Genomic DNA, 19955 nt, shown 5'->3' with positions numbered 1-19955 from the left:
ACTGCCCAAAAAAAATTTGGAAAAAAATAAAAGAATAATCACTCTCAATTTGGGAAGGTGTACGAGGGGGATCATGGAATATTTTATGAATGAGGTGACATCTGAGCTAGAATTTAAAGGAAGAGAAGCATTTGAGTAGTTGGAAATGAAGAGGTAAGCAAATACCAGGCAGTACAGACACATGGAGTAAGACACAACATATCAAGTTGGGGAACAACTATTTACTTTAAGTGGAATTGAGTAATTAATACCATACAAATAGTAGCAGGTTGTAGAAGGCATAACGGTACTCTGAGGAGTCTGTAGTTTGTCCAATAGGTATTGTGAAACCATGGAAAGTTTTTGATCAGGGGATTGATGTGGGCAGATCTGGCAGTAAGAGGATTATTTTGGCAGCTTTGTGGAAGATGACTCGAATATGAAAGAGACTAGGTAGAACAGTTCAGAGGCCATTAAGTCAAGAGATCATATGGATGGTAGCCATGTGAATGAGAAGGAAGAGAAAGAGGTGGCAGATATGATTAAAGTAGAATGAAGAGGTCTTAGCAACTGATTGAGTAGGGGGTTGGGAATGAGGGACATAGAAGGGTAGAGTAACCTCGGAGGTTTCAAGCCTAAGTAACTAGGAGAATGGTGGTTGTATCTGTTAGGAAGAAGGAACAAGTTCTTGGAGGCAGGTGCTGAGTTTTGAGCTAGGTGCTACCAAGATCTCTAAGGAGAGGTGTTCAATAGGCAACTGAAGATATAGATATTCAACTTAGGGTGGAGGCTGGGCTGGATTCAGGATTTTGACAGTCAGAGCTACATAAAGGTAGTATCTGAAGCCTTGTTTTGTAACTTCAAACTAGCTATTTGGATATGAGTGAGTACAACAGTTCTTGGGAAGGAAATGAGAAGATTACTCGTGGTTAGCAACAAGCCAGTTTTATTGCAAGGACTCACAGAATAGTTTAGGTATTCACTAGTTGCCTCATAAGTGATAGGAAAAGACCTTTGTTGGTAGTTCTTTTATTAGTACAGTTACTCATGGGTTCTGTTACCTGCCTAGGGTTTATTCTAAGCCCTGATACTAGGTTGAAGTGGGGATAGCTTGCAGGTCATAGCTCTCTGTCAGTCTCAGCCTCATTTAATACTAAGGTGTTAATTTTTTTTAAATCCATGGACTCAGAGATGGAAATTCTGAAAAATATCTATGTCCCAAAGATTCAATAGGTAATGATAAAGATGGAAAAAATACAAGAAGAGATCAGGGAACCAATTTAAGGAGAAGCTGAGGAAGTAAGAATATAGAGAAGTCAGAAGACATTTTTTTCCCAGGAAAGTCCTTGGGCTAAGTCCTAAGGAAATGGAACCTTTACTTGTGAAAAGAAACTTAAGGCTACATGGATGACAAAGTGGTGCTTTATGACAAAATGGGGTTTTGTCAGCTATTTTATTAATAGTAACCTTCCCTAGCCTCCCCTGACATGGGAGTGAATGAGGTCCCAAAGAAAAGTGTAGAAAGAAGAAAAAAGGGTTGAAGATGGACTCTTTGGGGACTTTTATACTTGGGGGGATGGAAAATAGACTGAACTATCTAAGAAGAATAAGGAATATTCATATCAGAAGGAAGCTAAAAGAGTATAGTCTCACTGAATTCAAGGTAGGTTTGAGGATAGTTAACAGTATTCAGTGTCACATAAAGGTAAAAAAAAGCTTAGGACTGAGAAAAGGTCTTGGATTTTATGTTTTAAAGAACATGGAAAATTTTGAGGGAACAGTTTTGGTAGAGGGGTAGACTCAGAAACAAGACTTGAAAAATTGGAAAATTTTGACCATTCAATGGAGACACTTAAGTCTTTACTGTGACATATAGACCTTGAATTGCCATAAAAATAGATACATGCTACTAATTGCAAAATTTCCTGGCATTAAGCATATGTGAAATATTTTAAAAAATAATATTTAAAAGTGTTCCTTATTGTGACTACCATCTCTTCCTCTAGTTTTAGGCAGTTAGGTTATATGATGTATTGGAGACAAGAAGATCTGAATTCAGATCCTAGACAGGTCATTTAGACTCTCAGTTTTTTAATTTGTAAAATATGTGGGTTGGATTCAATGGCTTCTAAGATCCCTTTCAGCTCTAACACTGTAGTTCTATAATTTCATCCTTTCTATTCCTAATCAAACCCTCAGAATCGGGAAGTAATTTTTTTTTAATATCAGCTTTAAGGGGGCGTCTAGGTGGTGCAGTGGATAGAGCACTGGCCTTGGAATCAGGAGTACCTGAGTTCAAATCCAGCCTCAGACACTTAATAATTACCTAGCTGTGTGGCCTTGGGCAAGCCACTTAACCCCATTGCCTTGCAAAATAAAATAAAATAAAATATCAGCTTTAGGGTATAGTACTTCCATACTTCAAGGGATCTGTGATCTCATTCATGTGACTTCTTCCTCCAGTGGCAGAGATTACAACTTCTTATCTTGTGTAATTCTCAACCATATCCTTTCACAGATTCTCTGTAGTACTCACTGCATTGAAGGTCCTCATTTGATTTTTTTAAAAAGAGCACTTTATGGATCCCAATGCTATGATAGCAAGTAGATTGGGATGTTTTTTCCATGCTAAAAATAGGTCTAAATACCAGGATTTCTGCTCAACTGTGTAAGTGCAGAATTGAGCAATGACCAGAAAGGAAGAGTGAAAGATGATTCTGAAATTTTAGATCGAGGTGATTGGGAGGATGGTGGTTTTAAATATTGTAAGAGAGAGGACAATTTTTGAAAATGGAGGCTAATGCTAAGCCAATTAAAATGCTCATTACAGGGGCAGCTAGGTGGTGCAGTGGATAAAGCACTGGCCCTGGAGTCAGGAGTACCTGGGTTCAAATCCGGTCTTAGACGCTTAATAATTACCTAGCTGTGTGGCCTTGGGCAAGCCACTTAACTCCATTTGCCTTGCAAAAAAACCCTAAAAAAATGCTCATTACATATGACTCCTTTAGTATTCAATTTAGTACAATATCACTATTTGGGGAGTACAAAAAATCTTTTGAAAAACCTATGAGCATCATGGGGCAACTGGGGGATGCATTGGATAGAGTGCTGGACCTGAACTCAGACACCTCCAGCTATGTGACCCTAGCCAAGTCCTTTAACTCCGTGTCAGTTTCCTCATATATAATGTGATCTGGAGAAAGCAATGGCAAACACTCCAATATCTTTGCCAAAAAACTCCAAATGGGTTCATGAAGTGTCAGACACAGCTAAAATAAGTAACAACAAAAACAACAAAATAGACAACATATTTATATTTGTCTTATGCAGGAATGCCCTTGAAGGATTTAATAATGCAGATGGAACCTTTGATTCAACAGCAACAAGCCTTCATAACCTGGTTCATGCTTTTCTTAATGGCACTAGTGCTTTGCCCCATTCTGCTGCGAATGATCCCATTTTTGTGGTATGTCCTTTTTAAAGACTTACAGGAGATAAAGGTATCTCAAAGACAAGTTCTTCTTTTCTGTAAGAAATAAAAAAAAGTTAAGCCAAAATTTGGCAGGTAAGTACTATTTAATCTAAGAGCTACTGTTTGGTTCATGTCAATGTGTACAAGTGCTAGCATCTTTCCAAATCAGAGACAGTTTTAGTTAAATATCTCAGTGTCTTTGCCTTAGTACAGAGTATTTTGACAGTTATACTATGAATTTTAGTTAACAAAAATGCTCAACCCATTTAGAGATTTATTTGGTTTTGAAAATGTGCTCAGTGGGAGAATGTGTGAGACAAAGTAGTAAGTTGGCCAAAGGTCTCATAACCATGTTATTCCAGTGATCCTCAGTTCAATATGACTAATCAATACAAAATACATTGAAAAGCATTAGATGACATAAATATCAGTGTTTCACCAGGGAACCTTGACTATATCTCTGCTTTAAAGATAGTTACTTAACTTCCCATAAATTATCTTTGGACTACCTGTCTTCTAGGCCCCATGTCTTTGATGGATTGTTTCAAAGCAATATTTTTTCTTAGAGTACTCCTATTGTAAGGCTATTTTCTTGCACAGATATATCTAGACTATAATTATAGCAACAATTGTCCTATATTCCCCCTTCACTATTTCACCAGTCATAGTGTTTGTTTTGAAAGACAACATTGTGATGTAATAGATGCAAAGTCAAAAAAGCTCTAGGCACACACACACACACACACACACACACACACAGACACACACACAAACACAGACTCTGTGATCCTAGCAAGTCACTTAAACTCTTAGTGTCACAGGAGATGACTATAGGTGGAATAAATGTTGCCAACCTACATTGGTAGAGGGGATTTTCTCACTAAGAATCCATGATAAAATTGAAATGACATGATGTGTGTGTGTGTGTGTGTGTGTGTGTGTGTGTGTGTGTGTGTATGTGAAATCTCTCTCTCAAGGACCTATATTGTTGTTAGGATTTTTATTGCTACTATAGGGTCCTTCCCTGTGGTTGTCTGGAAGACCTGAAACTAGGGCAGGAAGATTTTGATGGTCAATGAAAATAGAAGGCATTGATAGTAAAATCCAGCATCTTAGAAATCCCACACATTTAGCACCTAGTTAAGAAAAGTTAAAATAGGATGCCACCAGATTATGTGATTCCCTATCCTTATTCTAGTGGTCACATCCTGGGTGAGTTCTTCACTAAGCCAGCCCTGGTCTCTGTACCTCCACAGTGATTTCTATAGTTGTGCCCTCATGGTGAATTACGGATTCTGGAATTGTTAGTTGTTTCTTTTACATGTTTCCCTGGAGGAGCCATCTGAATGCTTAGGCCAACTTCTGAGTCCAGGGTTCTAATGTGTCCAAGAGCTTTCTTTAGGTCTGACCTCCCAGCTCCTGTTTTCTTGTCTATCTGTACCTTATTCCTTTAAAAAACAAAGTCCAAATGTATAGCCAAGGTAAATAAACTGATCATGAAGAAGGACAGAGTGGATAGGGGATTGGGATTGAAATCAGATAGATCTGGGCTCAAAACTCCCCATATCCACTTACTAGCTATTTGGCCCAAGACAAGTCCCTTAATGTCCCTCAGCCTCATATTTCTCATCTATCAAATGAAGCATTTGAACTCAGTGACCTCTAAAGTCCCTTCTAGCTCTAACTCTATGATTCATGAATCAATTATCCTCAATGTTCTACGTACTCGGAACTAGACCAATTTAAACCTAATCAGAGAGCAAGGTTGTGAAGGGGATTTAACAATTGGTTAAGGAGTCTTTACCAATGTACCAATAAATACCTCCTCAGTGGAAGTCATGAGGACTCTGCACAACACTTCATAATGTAAAAAATTCCACTAAACTCAGAAATGCTCCCTTTATAGAGGGGAAGAATTGAACTATAAGTCATTATGTTCATCTGTATTTTAATATCTAGTGACTGTGACAATTTAATCTACCTCCTATTTATCTGCTTTGTTATAAAGACATCAATAACTAGCAAGTATGTCAAATTTTTGCTTTAATTTCTTTCAGACTGCCCCCCAGCTTTATCAGCAATTAGTGAAGCACTCACTTTAGACACTGTTGGACACTTCTGTAAAGGACTAGAGATTGTGTAGAGGATTTGTTTACTCAGGCAACATTTATTTTAGTTAACAAATAGTTATTACAATTAACCTCTATGTGACCACCCTGTCAACTTGTAATTTTTGGTAAGACCATTCCTCAATCAAAAAGCAACTGGGGCTTGATATGTATGTGAAGGTAGAAATGATAATTTTGGGGAAGACTCTAAGGCTCCCCCAAAGTCAAAATTGCTATTTGCTTGGCAATCAAACTTTATAATGTTTTGGGGATGGGGATGCACAATGGATAGAGTAGAAAAATCAGGAAGAGTTTGACTACACAAACATAGGTTTAACCTGTTGCCTTATGACATAACTTTAGGTACTGTTGCCTTATGACATAACTTTAGAGAGTTAGTCACTTTGTGACAGTACTAATTGTTAGGGGAGACATGAGAAAGACAACTGAATAATAGTCAATTAAGTAATAAATATGTGGTTGGACTAATGTGTATAATATGAATAGCTTCATATTGGTCATATTACAAAATTCTTACCCAATGCTCTTTCTAGACATCAGGATTATCTAGGTAGAAAATTCACTTCTATAATTTTAAAATATGTAATGATCAGAGCTGCTGTATTTAAGGTCAAAACTCATGAGTTTAAATCCTCACTCTGACACTGATTAGCAAAATGGGAAGGATATTAAAAATGTAGCTGTCCTTGAATTGGTGATGCAGAATCATCATTGCTGAGTCTCTGTTTTCTTTGTGTCTAACTTCAAGCTTTTAATAGAACAATTCAGCATAAAAGACTTCCTTAAGAATACAAGTAAGGTAGCAATACATAAATATAAATATGAAGGGGGTAGTACTATGGATACCAGATCACACAGAATGCATTTTACTCAACTTCCTAATTGGTCTTTTGAATGTACAAGTCTGACTATACCACCACCTTCCACCCCCTTCCCCCATTCAATAAATTCCAGTAACTCCCTATTACCTCTAGAATTAAATATAAAATCTTGTTTGACCTTGAAAACCTTAACATTCTTGGCTCATTCCTGTCTTTTCAGTATTATTCCTTCTGTATACTCTGTGATCTAGTGATGTTTCTGGGCATTTTTGCTATTTATCCCATGCCTGAAACTCTTTTTCTCCTCAACTTCATGTTCTGGTTTCACTGGTTTCCTATAAGTCTCATGTAAAGTCCCATCTTCTGCAAGAAGTTTCCAATCCTCCTTAGTCTCAGGGCCTTCTTTTCTGAGATCATCTCCAATTTATTCTGTTTATATCCTACTTATACATAGTTGTTTGCATGTCATTTCTATTAGACATTGAACTCCTTGAGAGCAAGCACTGATTTTTGTCCTTCTTTAGATCTATAGTGCTTAGCACAATGCCCCAAAACATATTAACATCCTAATAGTTATGAGCAAAACCCCAAATAAAAATTGGGAAATGGTTTCAAACTCAGAAAGAACTCCTGGAAGAGCTCAAAATGGAGCTTAAAATTATATATGAGCCATAGAAGAAAAATTGAGAAAAGAAAGGAGAGATGCAAGACAAATATTAAAAAAAGTCATTTGGGAAAGAAAACTGTCTAAAAGTAGAATTGGTCAAATGGAAAAGGATTTACAAAAATCTACTGAAGAAAGCAACTTTCTTAAGCATACAATTGGTCAATTGGAAAAGAAAGTATAAAAGCTATTTGCAGAAAACACTTTACAAGTTAGAACTGGGCAAGTGGAGGCTAATGACTTGAGGAGACAGCAAGAACCAATCAAACAATCAGGTAGCCCTGGCCCTGGAGTCAGGAGGTCCTGAGTTCAAATGTGACCTCAGACACTTATTAATTACCTAGCTGTGTGCCCTTGGGTAAGTCACTTAATCCCATTGCCTTGTCAAAAAAAAAAGCTAAAAATAAAAAGAATCAAGCAAACAAATTCAAAAGAATGAAAAATGGAAGAAAATGTAAAATACCTCTGGGAAAACAACTAACCTGTAAAATAGATATAGGAGAGGCATTAACAGAAACACTGTACTACCGGAAAACTATAATAAACAGGAGGAACTATGCAATATCTTTCTTTTTTCTTTTTAGAAAGATTTTATTTATTTTCAGTTTTATAATTTTCCCCCATTCTTGCTTCCCTCCCCACCCCACAGAAGGCATTCTGTTAGTCTTTACATTGTTTCCATAGTATACACTGATCTCAGTTGAATGTGATGAGAGAGAAATCATATCCTTAAGGAAGAAAAATAAAGTGTAAGAGATAGCAAAATTACACAATAAGATAATTTTTCCCCCCTAAATTGAAGGTAATAATCTTTGGTCTTTGTTAAAACTCCACAATTCTTTCTCTGGATACAGATGGTATTCTCCATTGCAGATAGTCCAAAATTGTCCCTGGTTGTTGCACTGAAGGAATGAACAAGTCCATCAGGGGTGATGATCAATCTGTTGCTGTTAGGGTGTACAATGTTCTGGTTCTGCTCATCTCACTTAGCATCAGTTCACGCAAATCCTTTCAGGCTTCCCTGAATTCCCATCCCTCCTGGTTTCTAACAGAACAATAATGTTCCATGACATACATATACCACAGTTTGTTAAGCCCTTCTCTAATTGAAGGACATACATTTAATTTCCAATTCTTTGCCACCACAAACAGGGCTGCTATGAATATTTTTGTACCAGTATTTTTACCCTTTTTCATCATCTCTTCATGGTATAGACCCAGTAGTGATATTATTGGATCAAAGGGTATGCATGTTTTTGTTGCCCTTTGGGCTTAATTCCAAATTTCTCTCCAGAAGGGTTGAATGAGTTCACAGCTCCACCAACAATGTATTACTGTCCCAGATTTCCCACATCCCTTCCAATATTGATCATTGTCCTTTCTGGTCATATTGGCCAGTCTGAGAGGTGTGAGGTGGTACCTCAGAGATGCTTTAATCTGCATTTCTTTAATAAGTAATGATTTAGAGCAATTTTTCATATGACTATGGATTGCTTTGATTTCCTCAAGTGTAAACTGCCTTTTATTAAATATCTTTCAAAGAAATTATCCAGAAAAACTGTCCTGGTATCCTGGAACCAGTTGGCATTGAAAAAAATCCACTAATCACCTCAAGAAAGAGATCCCCCCCAAAATTTCAAGGAATATTACAGCCAAATTTCAGATCTATCAGTTCAAAGAAAAAAATACTACAAGTCTACAGAAACAATCAATTTAAATATTGGGGATATGCAATCAGGATTGCTCAGATTGTGGCAGTTACTACATTAAAAGAACTGAGATGTGGAACATGATATTCTGGAAGGCAAAGGAGTAAGGACTACAACCAACAATCACTTACCCAGCAAAATTAAACACAATACATCAAAGGGGGAAATGGTCATTTAATGAAATAGAAAGATTTCTGATTTTTATTAGGAAAAGACCAGAATTAAACCAAAAAAATTTGACTTCCAATATCAAGACCCAAGAGAAGCATAAACAGGTAAAAAGTGGAAAGAAAATGTAAGGAATTCACTAGAGCTAAACTGTTTACATACCTACATGGAAAGATGATATTTGTAACTTAAAAATTATCACTAATAGTTTAGCTAGAAAGAATGTACATAGACAGAAGGTACACAGATATAAGATGAATAAAGGAATGATAGAGGAAAATAAAGTTTGTAAAAAAAAAGGAGTTCACTAGCTGCAGAAGAAAGGGAAGCAGAATGTAGTAAATTATTTCCCATGAAATGGTGCAAAAGTCCTTTAAAATGGAGGGGATGATGGGAGGGAGGGTGATGGGCATCGAGTTTACCTTATTCTCTTCAATATTGGCTCAAAGATATACAGAATGTATATACAGAAATATACACAATAACTCTGTTTTACCTGCCAAGGAAGTAGGAAGGTAGAATATTAAATAAAGGGCTGGGGGGGGCATTGGCAGAAGGGAGGGTAGATCAGGGAAGTGATAGACAGAAGCAAAACACTAGTGAGGAAGCTAGAGAAGAATCTATTTAACTTCAACTGTAGTTAAAAAAAAAGTAGGGTTAGAAATCCTGAACTCAGTAAAAGTAAAAAGCAAGGAATAAGAGAGAAATCTACATCTTGCTAAAAAATATAGACATTGAAGCAGTAACAATACTAAACTTATATGTGGTATAGTATCCAAATTTTTTAAGAAGTTAAGTGAATTACAGGAAGAAATAGGCAGCAAAACTATACTATTGGGAAACCTCAACTGTCTCCTCTCAGAACTTGACAAATTCAACCAAAAAAGAAACAAGAAAAGTTAAGGACATATATAGAATATTAGAAAAATTAGGTATGAAAGACTTTTGGAGAAAACTGAATAGAAACAAAAAGGAATAATCATTTGTTTCTGTTCCACATGGCACCTACATAAAGATTATACATGTTACTGTGTATAAAAACCTCAAAATCAAAAGTAGAAAGGCAGAAATATCAAATGCATTCTTTTTGGATCATAAAGATAGATTAATTGGAAACTAAATAATCTAAACCTAAAGAATAAGTGGTTGAAGAACAAATCACAGAAGCAATCAACAATTTCATTAAAGAGAATGACCACTATGAGACAATATTCCAAAATTTATGGGTTGTAGCCATACTTGGGAGAAAATTTATTCTCCAAATTATCTAGATACTTTCTCTAAATTCTGACATTAACAAAAAAGGAAAAAAAAATAATTCAGTGAATTGGACTTGCAACTAAAAAAAACCAAAAAAAGAACAAATTAAATCCCCAACAGAATACCAAATTGGAAATCCTGAAAATCCAAAGTGAGATTAATATGTGAAGAAATGCCCTTACTCATTTATGATCAGAGAAATGAAAATTAAAATAATTCTGAAGTTCCACCTCATGCCTATCAGATTGGTTAATATGACAAAAAAGGAAATGATAAATGTTGGAGAGGATGTAAAAAAATTGTAATACTAATGCACTGTTGGAATTATGAACTGATGGAATCAAATCCAGAGAGCAATTTGGAACTATGACCAAAAGACAACCAAACTGGGCATAATGGTATAATATTATACAATAAGAAAATATATTCAATAAGATGAACAGGCAGATTTCAGTAAAACCTGAAAAGACTTGTATGAACTGATGCAAAGTGAAAAGAGAAAAACCAGGAGCATAAACAGTATCAGCAACATTGTGTGATAGTCAACTATGAATGACAGTTCTTCTCAGCAACACAATGATCTAAAACAAGTACAAGGAACTCATGAATGAAAGTACTGTCCACATCCAGATAAAAAACTGTTGGACTCTGAATACAGATCAAAGTTTATTACTTCACTTCTTTTATTTTTTTTATATTTTTTCTTTTGTTCTGTTTCTCCTTTCATATCTATGACTAATATGAAAATATGTGCTACATGATAGCACATTGCATAACATCAAATTGCCTACTATTTTGGAAGAAGGGAGGGGAGGGAGGAAGAGAGGAAGAAAAATCTGCAACTTAAAATCTTGTAAAAATGAATTCAAAAAATTGACTTGCCATTTAATTGGGGAAAATGAAATGTTATAAAAATGAAAAAATTCTTTACAAATATCATTTCCTTTTATCTTTACCACAACCTGGGAGGTAGGTGCTATATTATCCCCATTTTATATATGAGGGGAAACTGAAGTAGTTAGAGCTTAACTGACTTGCTCAGGGTTGCACAACTATTAAGTATCTGGGACAGGATTTGAATTCAGATTTTCCAGATTTTACGTCCTATAGTCTATTCACTGTGCATCCAGCTGCCTGATATAACAAAATAGATCATTCTGTAACTTCTACGTAATGGACTGAACTGGAAATCGTCTGCCAGCTTTGTTATGCTGCCAGCAGATGGCCTCAGATCAGGAGAGAATTCATCAGTCATTGACCTCAGTTGCTACTTTCCTGCTATCACAGATTGTGAAGAAATGTGATGGAGTGAAAAAAGGGTATAGAATGTGAAGTCAGAAGACTTGGATTTGTACTCTAGCTCTGCTACTTACCCTTTGTGTGACATTGGGAAATTTATTTAAACTCCCTGGTCCTCATATGTAAATTGAGGGGTTTGATTAAATTGCCTTTTTAGATGTGATACCAATATGAATTACGACTTTTTAAAGCTCTTTTTGGCCAAAGGATTACAAAAGATTTTGAATTTATATCATAAAATGAATTATTTAAGCAAGTTTCCAGTAAGAAAAGGTTGAAAAAAAGTCATGATAAAGAATGTTTTTTAATGTTACCATTATTGGCACAAAGATTTTTTTTTTGTTTGCATTTCTTAATTTAACTTAATTTTTCTCTGTTACATATACAACCAAGTTTTTTTTTTTTTCAAGGCAAATGGGGTTAAGTGGCTTGCCCAAGGTCACACAGCTAGGTAATTATTAAGTGTCTGAGACCAGATTTGAACCCAGGTACTCCTGACTCCAAGGCCGGTGCTTTATCCACTACGCCACCTAGCCGCCCCTTACAACCAAGTTTTAATATTCATTTTTAAATTTTTGAGATCTGAATTCATTCCCTTCTCACCCCATTCCCCCTTATTGGGAAAGTTATTTGATATAAGTTAAAAATGTGTAGTCATGCAAAACATTTCCATAATAGTCATGTTGTGAAAGTAAACATAAATCCTCCCTAAAAAAAGAAACTTCAAGGAAAACAAAATTTAAAAAAAAGTATATTTCAGTCTGTATTCAGATACAATTAGCTCTGTTTTGGGGGATGAGTGGGATTCTTTATTTTAAGTCCTTTGGAGTTGCCTTGAGTCATAGTCTTGCTGAGAAAAGATAAGTCATTCACAGCTGCTCATCCTACAGTAATGTTGTTACTTTATATATAGTACATTTTCCATTGCATTTGTTCATGTAAATCTTTCTAGATTTTATTGAGAGCATCCTACTCATCATTCCTTATAACAGAATAGCATTCCATCATAATCACATACCACAATTTGTTTAGTCATTTCCCAGCTGATAGATATCCCCTCACTTCCTAGTCTCTTGCCACCAGAAAAGAGCTGCTATAAATATCCTTTTCCATAGGTCCTTTCCATTCTTGTTTTTCATCTCTTCTGGAATATAGACCTGTTAGTGGCATTGCTAGGTCAAAAGGCAGGCATGGTTTTATAGTCCTTTTGGAATACTTCCAAATTTCTCTATAGAATTTAACTTCACCAACAGTGCATTAATGTCTCATTTTCTGTTCATTGCCTCCAAGATTAGTCATTTTCTCTATCTGTCCTATAAGCCAATCTAATAGGTATAAGGTAGTACCTCAGAATTGTTCTAATTTGCATTTCTCCAATCAATAGTGAGTTAGGACTATGGCTATAGAGAACATTAATAATCTCATCTGAAAGCTGTTCATATCTTTTGATCATTTATCAATTGAGGAATGACCTATTTTTTATAAATTTGACTCAGTTTTCTGTGTTTAAGAAATGAGGTCTTTATGAGAGAAACTTGTTTCAATATTTTTCCCCATAGTTACTATTGTTAACTGAATTTTTCTCCTTCCTATTTTCTCCCACTCTCATTTATTCTATTTTCCCCTCTTCTTTCATCCTCTTCCTCCTCAAAAGTGTTTTGCATCTCATTGCCCCTCCCATAATCTTCCCTTCCTTCCATCACCCCCTCCAGCATTTTCTCATCCCCTTTCCCTCCTAGTTTCCTTTAGGGCAAGATAGATTTATATACCCAATTGAGTGTGGATGCTATTCCTTCTCCAAACCAATTTCAATGAGAATAATGCTTACTCACTCCCCCCCCCCCTCAATTTCCTTCCCATTCTCACTCCAGTACAAAAGTTTTTCTTGCCCCTTTTATGTGAAATAATTTACCCCCTTAAGCCTCCTCCTTTCCTTTTCTTCCGATATGTTTCTTTCTCACCCCTTAACTCCATCTTTTTAATACATTATCCCTTCATATTTAACTCCCTCTTCTGCCTTGTCTATATATGCTTCTTCTAACTGCCTTTATAAATGAGAAAATTCATATGCCTTATCAATATCATTTTCCCATGCTAGAATATAAACCATTCAACATCATTAAGTCCCTTATAATTTGTCTTTACTGTTTTCCTTTTTTATGCTTCATTTGAGTCTCATATTTGAAGATGAAATTTTCTGTTGGGCTCTAGTCTCTTCATCAGGAAAGTTTGGAATTCCCCTATTTCATTGAATGTCCACTTTCCTCATGAAAGAGTATATTCAACTTTGCTGGGTAGTTGATTCTTGTTTGTAATTCAAGCTCTTGCCTTCTGGAATATCATATGTCAAGCCCTATGATCCCTTAATACAGAAGCAGCTAAGTTTTGTTATCCTGACTATAGCTCCATGACAAGTGAATTGTTTCTTTCTGATAGCTTGCAGTATTTTCTCCTTTATCTGGGAGCTCTGAAATTTGGTTATAATATTTCTGACAGCTTTCATTTTGGGAACTTTTTCAGAGGGTAATGAATAGATTCTTTCAATTTCTAGTTTACCCTCTACTTCTAAAATATCAGGGCAGTTTTTTTGATAATCTCTTGAAAGATAATGTCTAGGCTTTTTGTTTGAATATGGTTTTCAAGGAGCACAATAATTTTTAGATTATCTTTCCTGGATCTATTTTCCAGTCAGATATTTTCAATGAGATATGTCATATTTTCTTCTAGTTTTTCATTCTTTTTTTTTTGTTTTATTTTTTCTTGATTTCTCATGAAGTTATCAACTTCCCTTTGCTCAATTCTATGTCTCAGAGAATTATTTTCTTCAGTGAGCTTTTGTATCTCCTTTTCCATTTGGTCACTTCTACCTTTTAAGAAATTCTTCTCAGTGACTTTTTGGACCTCTTTTTCCATTTGACTCAGTCTTGTTTTGAAGATGAATTTTTTTGTTTCTTTCACTAAGCTACTGACTTGGTTTTCATAATTTTCTCTCATCACTCTCAATTTTCTTCCCAATTTTTCCTCTACTTACTTGATTTTCAAAATCCTTTTTGAACTCTCTCATGGCCTGAGATCAATTCATATTTTTCTTGAAGGCTTTGGGTATAGAAGTTTTGACTTTGTTATCTTCTGTTGTATGTGCATTTTGATCTTCCTTATCTGTGGTCAGATTTTTTTTCTTCTATTGTTTCTTCATTTCTCCAGTCTATGACTTGATTTTAACTCTTTGTTAAGGTGGGGACTCTGCTCCTGGGTGAAGGATGCACTTTCCCAAGCTTTGGGGGATTTTTGCAGCTATTTTCAGAGACACTTCTAGGGACCTACAAGTTTTTAATTCTTCCAAAGTGGTAAGATGTATGGAAAGGTTTTTACTATTCTCCTGGTCTGTACTCTGGTCTGAGAATGATCACAAGCATTCCTTTCTTCCCTGGAACTGTGAGGAAATTCCCCCACTCCCCTGTGCCTCCACTCTGTTTTGCTACTACTCTTCTTCCTGGGACTGAGACCCAGGACTATGACTCAGATCAGAGTAGGAGCAAAGCAACAGCATTCTGCTTCAGTGATAGCAAAGAGATCCCTGTAATCTCCTTCTGACCACCCTTACCAACAGTGTTCTGAGAGCTCTGGAAGCAACTGCCTCTGTTGATTCAGTGACTTCCAAGGACTGCTTCTGGTCCACTGCAACCAGGTCTGTGCTGCCAAGGCTTGGTCTGGACTGTGCTTTACTCTTAGCCAGTGTGGCAGACTTTTCCTGCTGACCTTCCAAGTTGTCCTTGGCAAACTCTGGACTGAGATGTCTGAAAACCACCACTGTTGCCAACTAACCCAGTTGCTCTGCTATCTGTACCTGGATTGCTGGGGCTGCTTTGCTCTAGTGCAACCAAGTTCCACTGTACTCCTCTCTCATCCTTTTGAAAGAAAACCTTCACTGATCTTCCAATTTGTCTTGGGTTGAAAAATTGTTTCACTCAGTCTTTTTGTAGGTTCTGCCACTCTAGAATTTTTTTAGAGTCATTTAATGGTATTTGAAGTGGTTGGGGGAGAACTCAAGTGAGTCACTGGCTTTTTTGGCATTATAATTTTAAATGGTTTATGAGAATTTTTTAATAATGAAGAATCCTACTCCATCTACTCTATATTTATCTTATGTGTATTTATGCATGTGTTTTCTTGCTCATGAGAGGATAAACACTTTGAGGATGGTAACTGTTTTTCTTCTTCTTTGCCTCTTCTGCACAGTACAATAACTAGGATGTAGTAAGTACATAATAAATGTTTATTGATTGTTTGATTGATTAATTTTATGCAGCAAGCTTAGAGATGAGTTTGGAAAAAGTTAGTCCTGAATTTTATGTTCAATTTCATTGCAGATCCTTCATTCCTTTACTGATGCCATTTTTGATGAGTGGATGAAACGCTTTAATCCAACTATCAATGTCTGGCCTCCAGAGCTGGCACCTATTGGTCACAATAGAATGTATAATATGGTCCCTTTCTTCCCTCCGGTGACAAATGAGGAAGTCTTCTTAAGTGCAGACCAACTTGGCTATGATTATGCTATTAATCTGCCAGGTAACCATTATAATTGGCTCATTGTCTGAAGCAACTTGTTTTCCTTCTTGTCTCTCAATCTCTTAAATGAATAGAGAACTATAAATAAGGCATTCAGTCTTGATTTAGATTATTGTCCATTCCCTTGATTATATTTGCAAGTGTTTTGAAACTAAGCTCTAGGATCCTGAGTGAAGTAGGTGAATGACTGGTATTACCATACATTGTGACAATGTTTAACTAATATTATGTTTTTCCATACAACTAATTACAGTATTATGACTAAATTAACTGCATAGCTTTTTAGTTTCAAAGGTGGGGGGGAAATAGTCAAGCTGGATGCTTCTATTGACCAATCAATTAAATGAAAATAGTTAATGAGTTGGCACAATATAGACATGACTCTAAAGTGTCTTAAAGAGAAAATTCACAGAGCTTCTAACCAATCTATTGCTTCCTAGAGGAAAGGGAAAGTAAAGTAAAACAATATAAATAGTCAATAATAATAAAGTAGATGTTTAAAGACAATTTATTTGCAGGCAATTTTCCCTAATCTAACTAATTCACACTTTCCTCATGCTTGCCCTAGTATAAAGTCAAAGAGTTCATTTATACCTTTACTTCTACTACTCTGGCTCTGGTATATGTCTTCTGAGACAATAAAAGTACTCTGTTTTATATTTTATTTTGTCTATCTTCTGTCCTGTCTTAAAACTAAGAGAAGCTATCAAAATTGAGCAACTATATGGAGCAATGCATAGATCAGGAAGATAAATTCAAACCCTATTTGGGATACTTACTAGTTCTGTTCACTGGAAAAGTCACTGAACCTTATTTATGTAATTTTTCCTCATCTATAAAGTGAGCTGAAGAAGGAAATAGCAAATCACTCCAGTATCTTCGTCAGGAAGACCCCAAATAGGGTCATAAAGATGATAAGGGAGATATACTAGGCCCATGTAAGTCTTCATCCTAATAAAAGCCAATCTGTTGATTATCTAAGGTGAGGCACAGAATTGAGGATCCTATATGCCCTAAAGAAATTTATAGTTTAAGCTGAGGAGAGAAGACATGTATATATATATATATATATATATATATATATATATATATATATATATATATATATATATATATATATATATAGTGAAATAGCAGCATTAAGTAATTTGTAATTATGTACCATATAAAATAATGCTACATGAATTCAAAGAAGTGAATCATTAAGTAATTTGGGAAGGTTCTGCAGAGGAAATGGACCGTGGGCACTAGGAGAATTTGGAAAAGTTGAGGAGAGAAGAAAAAGAACATTTTTTTAACTTTCATTTTTGGCTTTATTTCTCCAGGGACCAAGTCTTTTTTTTAAATCTTTTTATTTTTATTAAAGATATTATTTGAGTTTTACAATTTTCCCCCAATCTTGCTTCCCTCCCCCCACCCCACCCCAAAGATAGCACTCCATCAGTCTTTACTTTGTTTCCATGTTGTACCTTGATCCAAATTGGGTGTGATGAGAGAGAAATCATATCCTTAAAGAGAACAGAATTCTCAGAGGTAACAAGATCAGACAATAAGATATCTGGTTTTTTCCCCCAAATTAAAGGAAATAGTCCTTGAACTTTGTTCAAACTCCACAGCTCCTTATCTGGATACAGATGGCACTCTCCTTTGCAGACAGCCCAAAATTGTTCCCAATTGTTGCACTGATGGAATGAGCAAGTCCTTCTAGGTTGAACATCACTCCCATGTTGCTGTTAGGGTGTACAGTGTTTTTCTGGTTCTGCTCATCTCACTCAGCATCAGTTCATGCAAATAAAGAGAACATTTTAACCTAGAGAAACCACATAAATAAAAGTACAATGGAAAACAGGTTAATTTTAAAGATTCATTGGAATCTTTGATTGGATAATCAAGAGGGGTTAAATTTTTGAGGGCTTAGAGAACAAGGGAAAATTTAGGGTTTATGTGGTAGACTATGGAGAATCAGAGTAGGTTCTTGAGGAGAATGATGATATTAAACTAGTATTTTAGGAAGATTAATTTATCAGCAGGGTATAGCATCAGTTGCTCTACAAAGTACTTCTTGAAGTCAGGGGACCTGGGTTCAAGTTTGAGCTCTGCCACTAAATTTTCTATTTTGATCCACTATGAGGCTTAGTTTTCTCATTTGTAAAATGGGTATGATACACAATCTGACTCATAGAGTTGTTGTGAGGATCCTATCAAATGAGGTGATTTATGTATGTAAGTGTGTGTGTGTGTGTATGTGTGCAATTATAAAAGTGCTTTGTAAATTTTAAAACACTGTACATAATGATTGGGAGGACTTCAGAAAAACCTGGAAAGACTTGAATGAACTGATGCCAAGTAAAGTGAGCAGAACCAGAGAACATTGTACATATTAACAACATTGTATGATGATCAACTATGATGAATGTAGTTCTTCTAAGCAGTTTAGTGATTGAGGACAATTTTAAAAGACTTGTGATGGAAATGTCATCTACCTCCAGAGGAAAAAACTATGGAGTATGAATGCAGACCAAAAAGTACTACTTTTACTTTTTAAAACTTGTTTTATATTTTTTCTTTCTCATGTCTTTTTCCTTTAGTTCTGATTCTTCTTTCACAACATGATTAACCAGGAATATGTTAAACATGATTATACATACATAACCTATATCAGATTACTTGATGTCATGGGGAGGGGAAAAGGAAGGGTGGGAGGCAGAAAATGTGGAACTCAAAAGTTTACAAAAAGATGAATGTTGAAAACTATCTTTGCATGTTATTGGAAACACTATACATTTATGTGGATATGCACACACACACACATATATATATGTCAATAATTACAGAGATAATTTTATTGGTATTAAGTAAAGAGGTATCAGAGTCAGGGACACTAATTCAGAGATGAAGAGCCTGGTATAGTATAGTGGAATGAAAGCTAAATCTGGAACTAGAATGATTGGATTCAAATCCCAGTTCATCCTCTTACTACCAATTTTTTGGGCAAGTGTCAACTTTTCTGGGCATCAATTTCCACTTCCAAACAATGAAGGATTCGAATTATGTGGTATCTAACATCCTTTCTAGTTCTATCTCTAGGTTATTATTCAGTAGTCCCCATTCAAGAAGGTTCTGAATTAAGTTGTAGCTGTTGGAAAGAAAAGGAATCACTCATCCTGGATGAAAGACCTCCAAAGTCATCTAACTTATTTGAGGAAATTAAGATCCAGAAAGTTTTTGTGACTTTAGGAGAAAGATAACAAGTTCTGCTTTGGAGTTCAAGTTGTGATATCTGTCCAAATACCACTAGATGATACAGTACTGGGTCTCAGGAGAAAAATGAATGTTTAATTATATAAAAATATTTTCAGTTATCATAATAAATATTTTGTGAAAGAATAGAATATTTCTACCTACCTTCTAGAAAAGTAAGTAGATTTTTTGAGACAAATTTAATAGAGAAAGCTAAAAGAGATCCATAATTTGAAAAAACCTAGAAGTTTTTTAAAGAGCAAGAATTATAGTTTAAGATCCTAAGCTTGTATCAAAATACTTTTCATAAGAATATAGGTTCCAACACAGATTCATTAATGGATGCCACATTAAGCTATAAGCAAAACTCAAGAATAGTCTAAACAAATGTACTGAATAAATATTTTAAACTGCAAAAAAATGTAAGTAGATTTTTGACCAATAGTTGTGCTGGAATGAGTGTGGCATATTTGCCAGAGAGTTGGTCATGGGTTCATGAAGTTCTGGATTCTAATTCTTCCTCAAATATATATATATTAGTTGTGTGATAATCTGAACAATTCATTTCGCCTCTCTATTTATTACTCATTAGTTAATGAGAACATCTCTTTTCTTCAGCTATAAGATGGCCTCTATTTGTTG

General features: G+C 35.4%; 1 protein-coding gene across 1 annotated transcript in view; it reads left to right on the top strand.

Moving 5' to 3' along the window:
• Positions 1-16102, top strand: part of DCT (dopachrome tautomerase) — a 38909-nt gene extending 22807 nt beyond the window's left edge. Inside the window, exons 6-7 of the mRNA XM_074192771.1 lie at positions 3310-3445; positions 15872-16102. Coding sequence (XP_074048872.1) covers positions 3310-3445; positions 15872-16102 — 367 coding nt within the window. The remainder of the gene's footprint in view (positions 1-3309; positions 3446-15871) is intronic.
• The last annotated feature ends 3853 nt before the right edge of the window (positions 16103-19955 follow it).

Source organism: Macrotis lagotis, chromosome 6, assembly GCF_037893015.1.
Source record: "Macrotis lagotis isolate mMagLag1 chromosome 6, bilby.v1.9.chrom.fasta, whole genome shotgun sequence".
Classification (NCBI taxonomy): Eukaryota; Metazoa; Chordata; class Mammalia; order Peramelemorphia; family Peramelidae; genus Macrotis; species Macrotis lagotis.
This window is presented reverse-complemented; position numbering and strand designations above follow the sequence as displayed.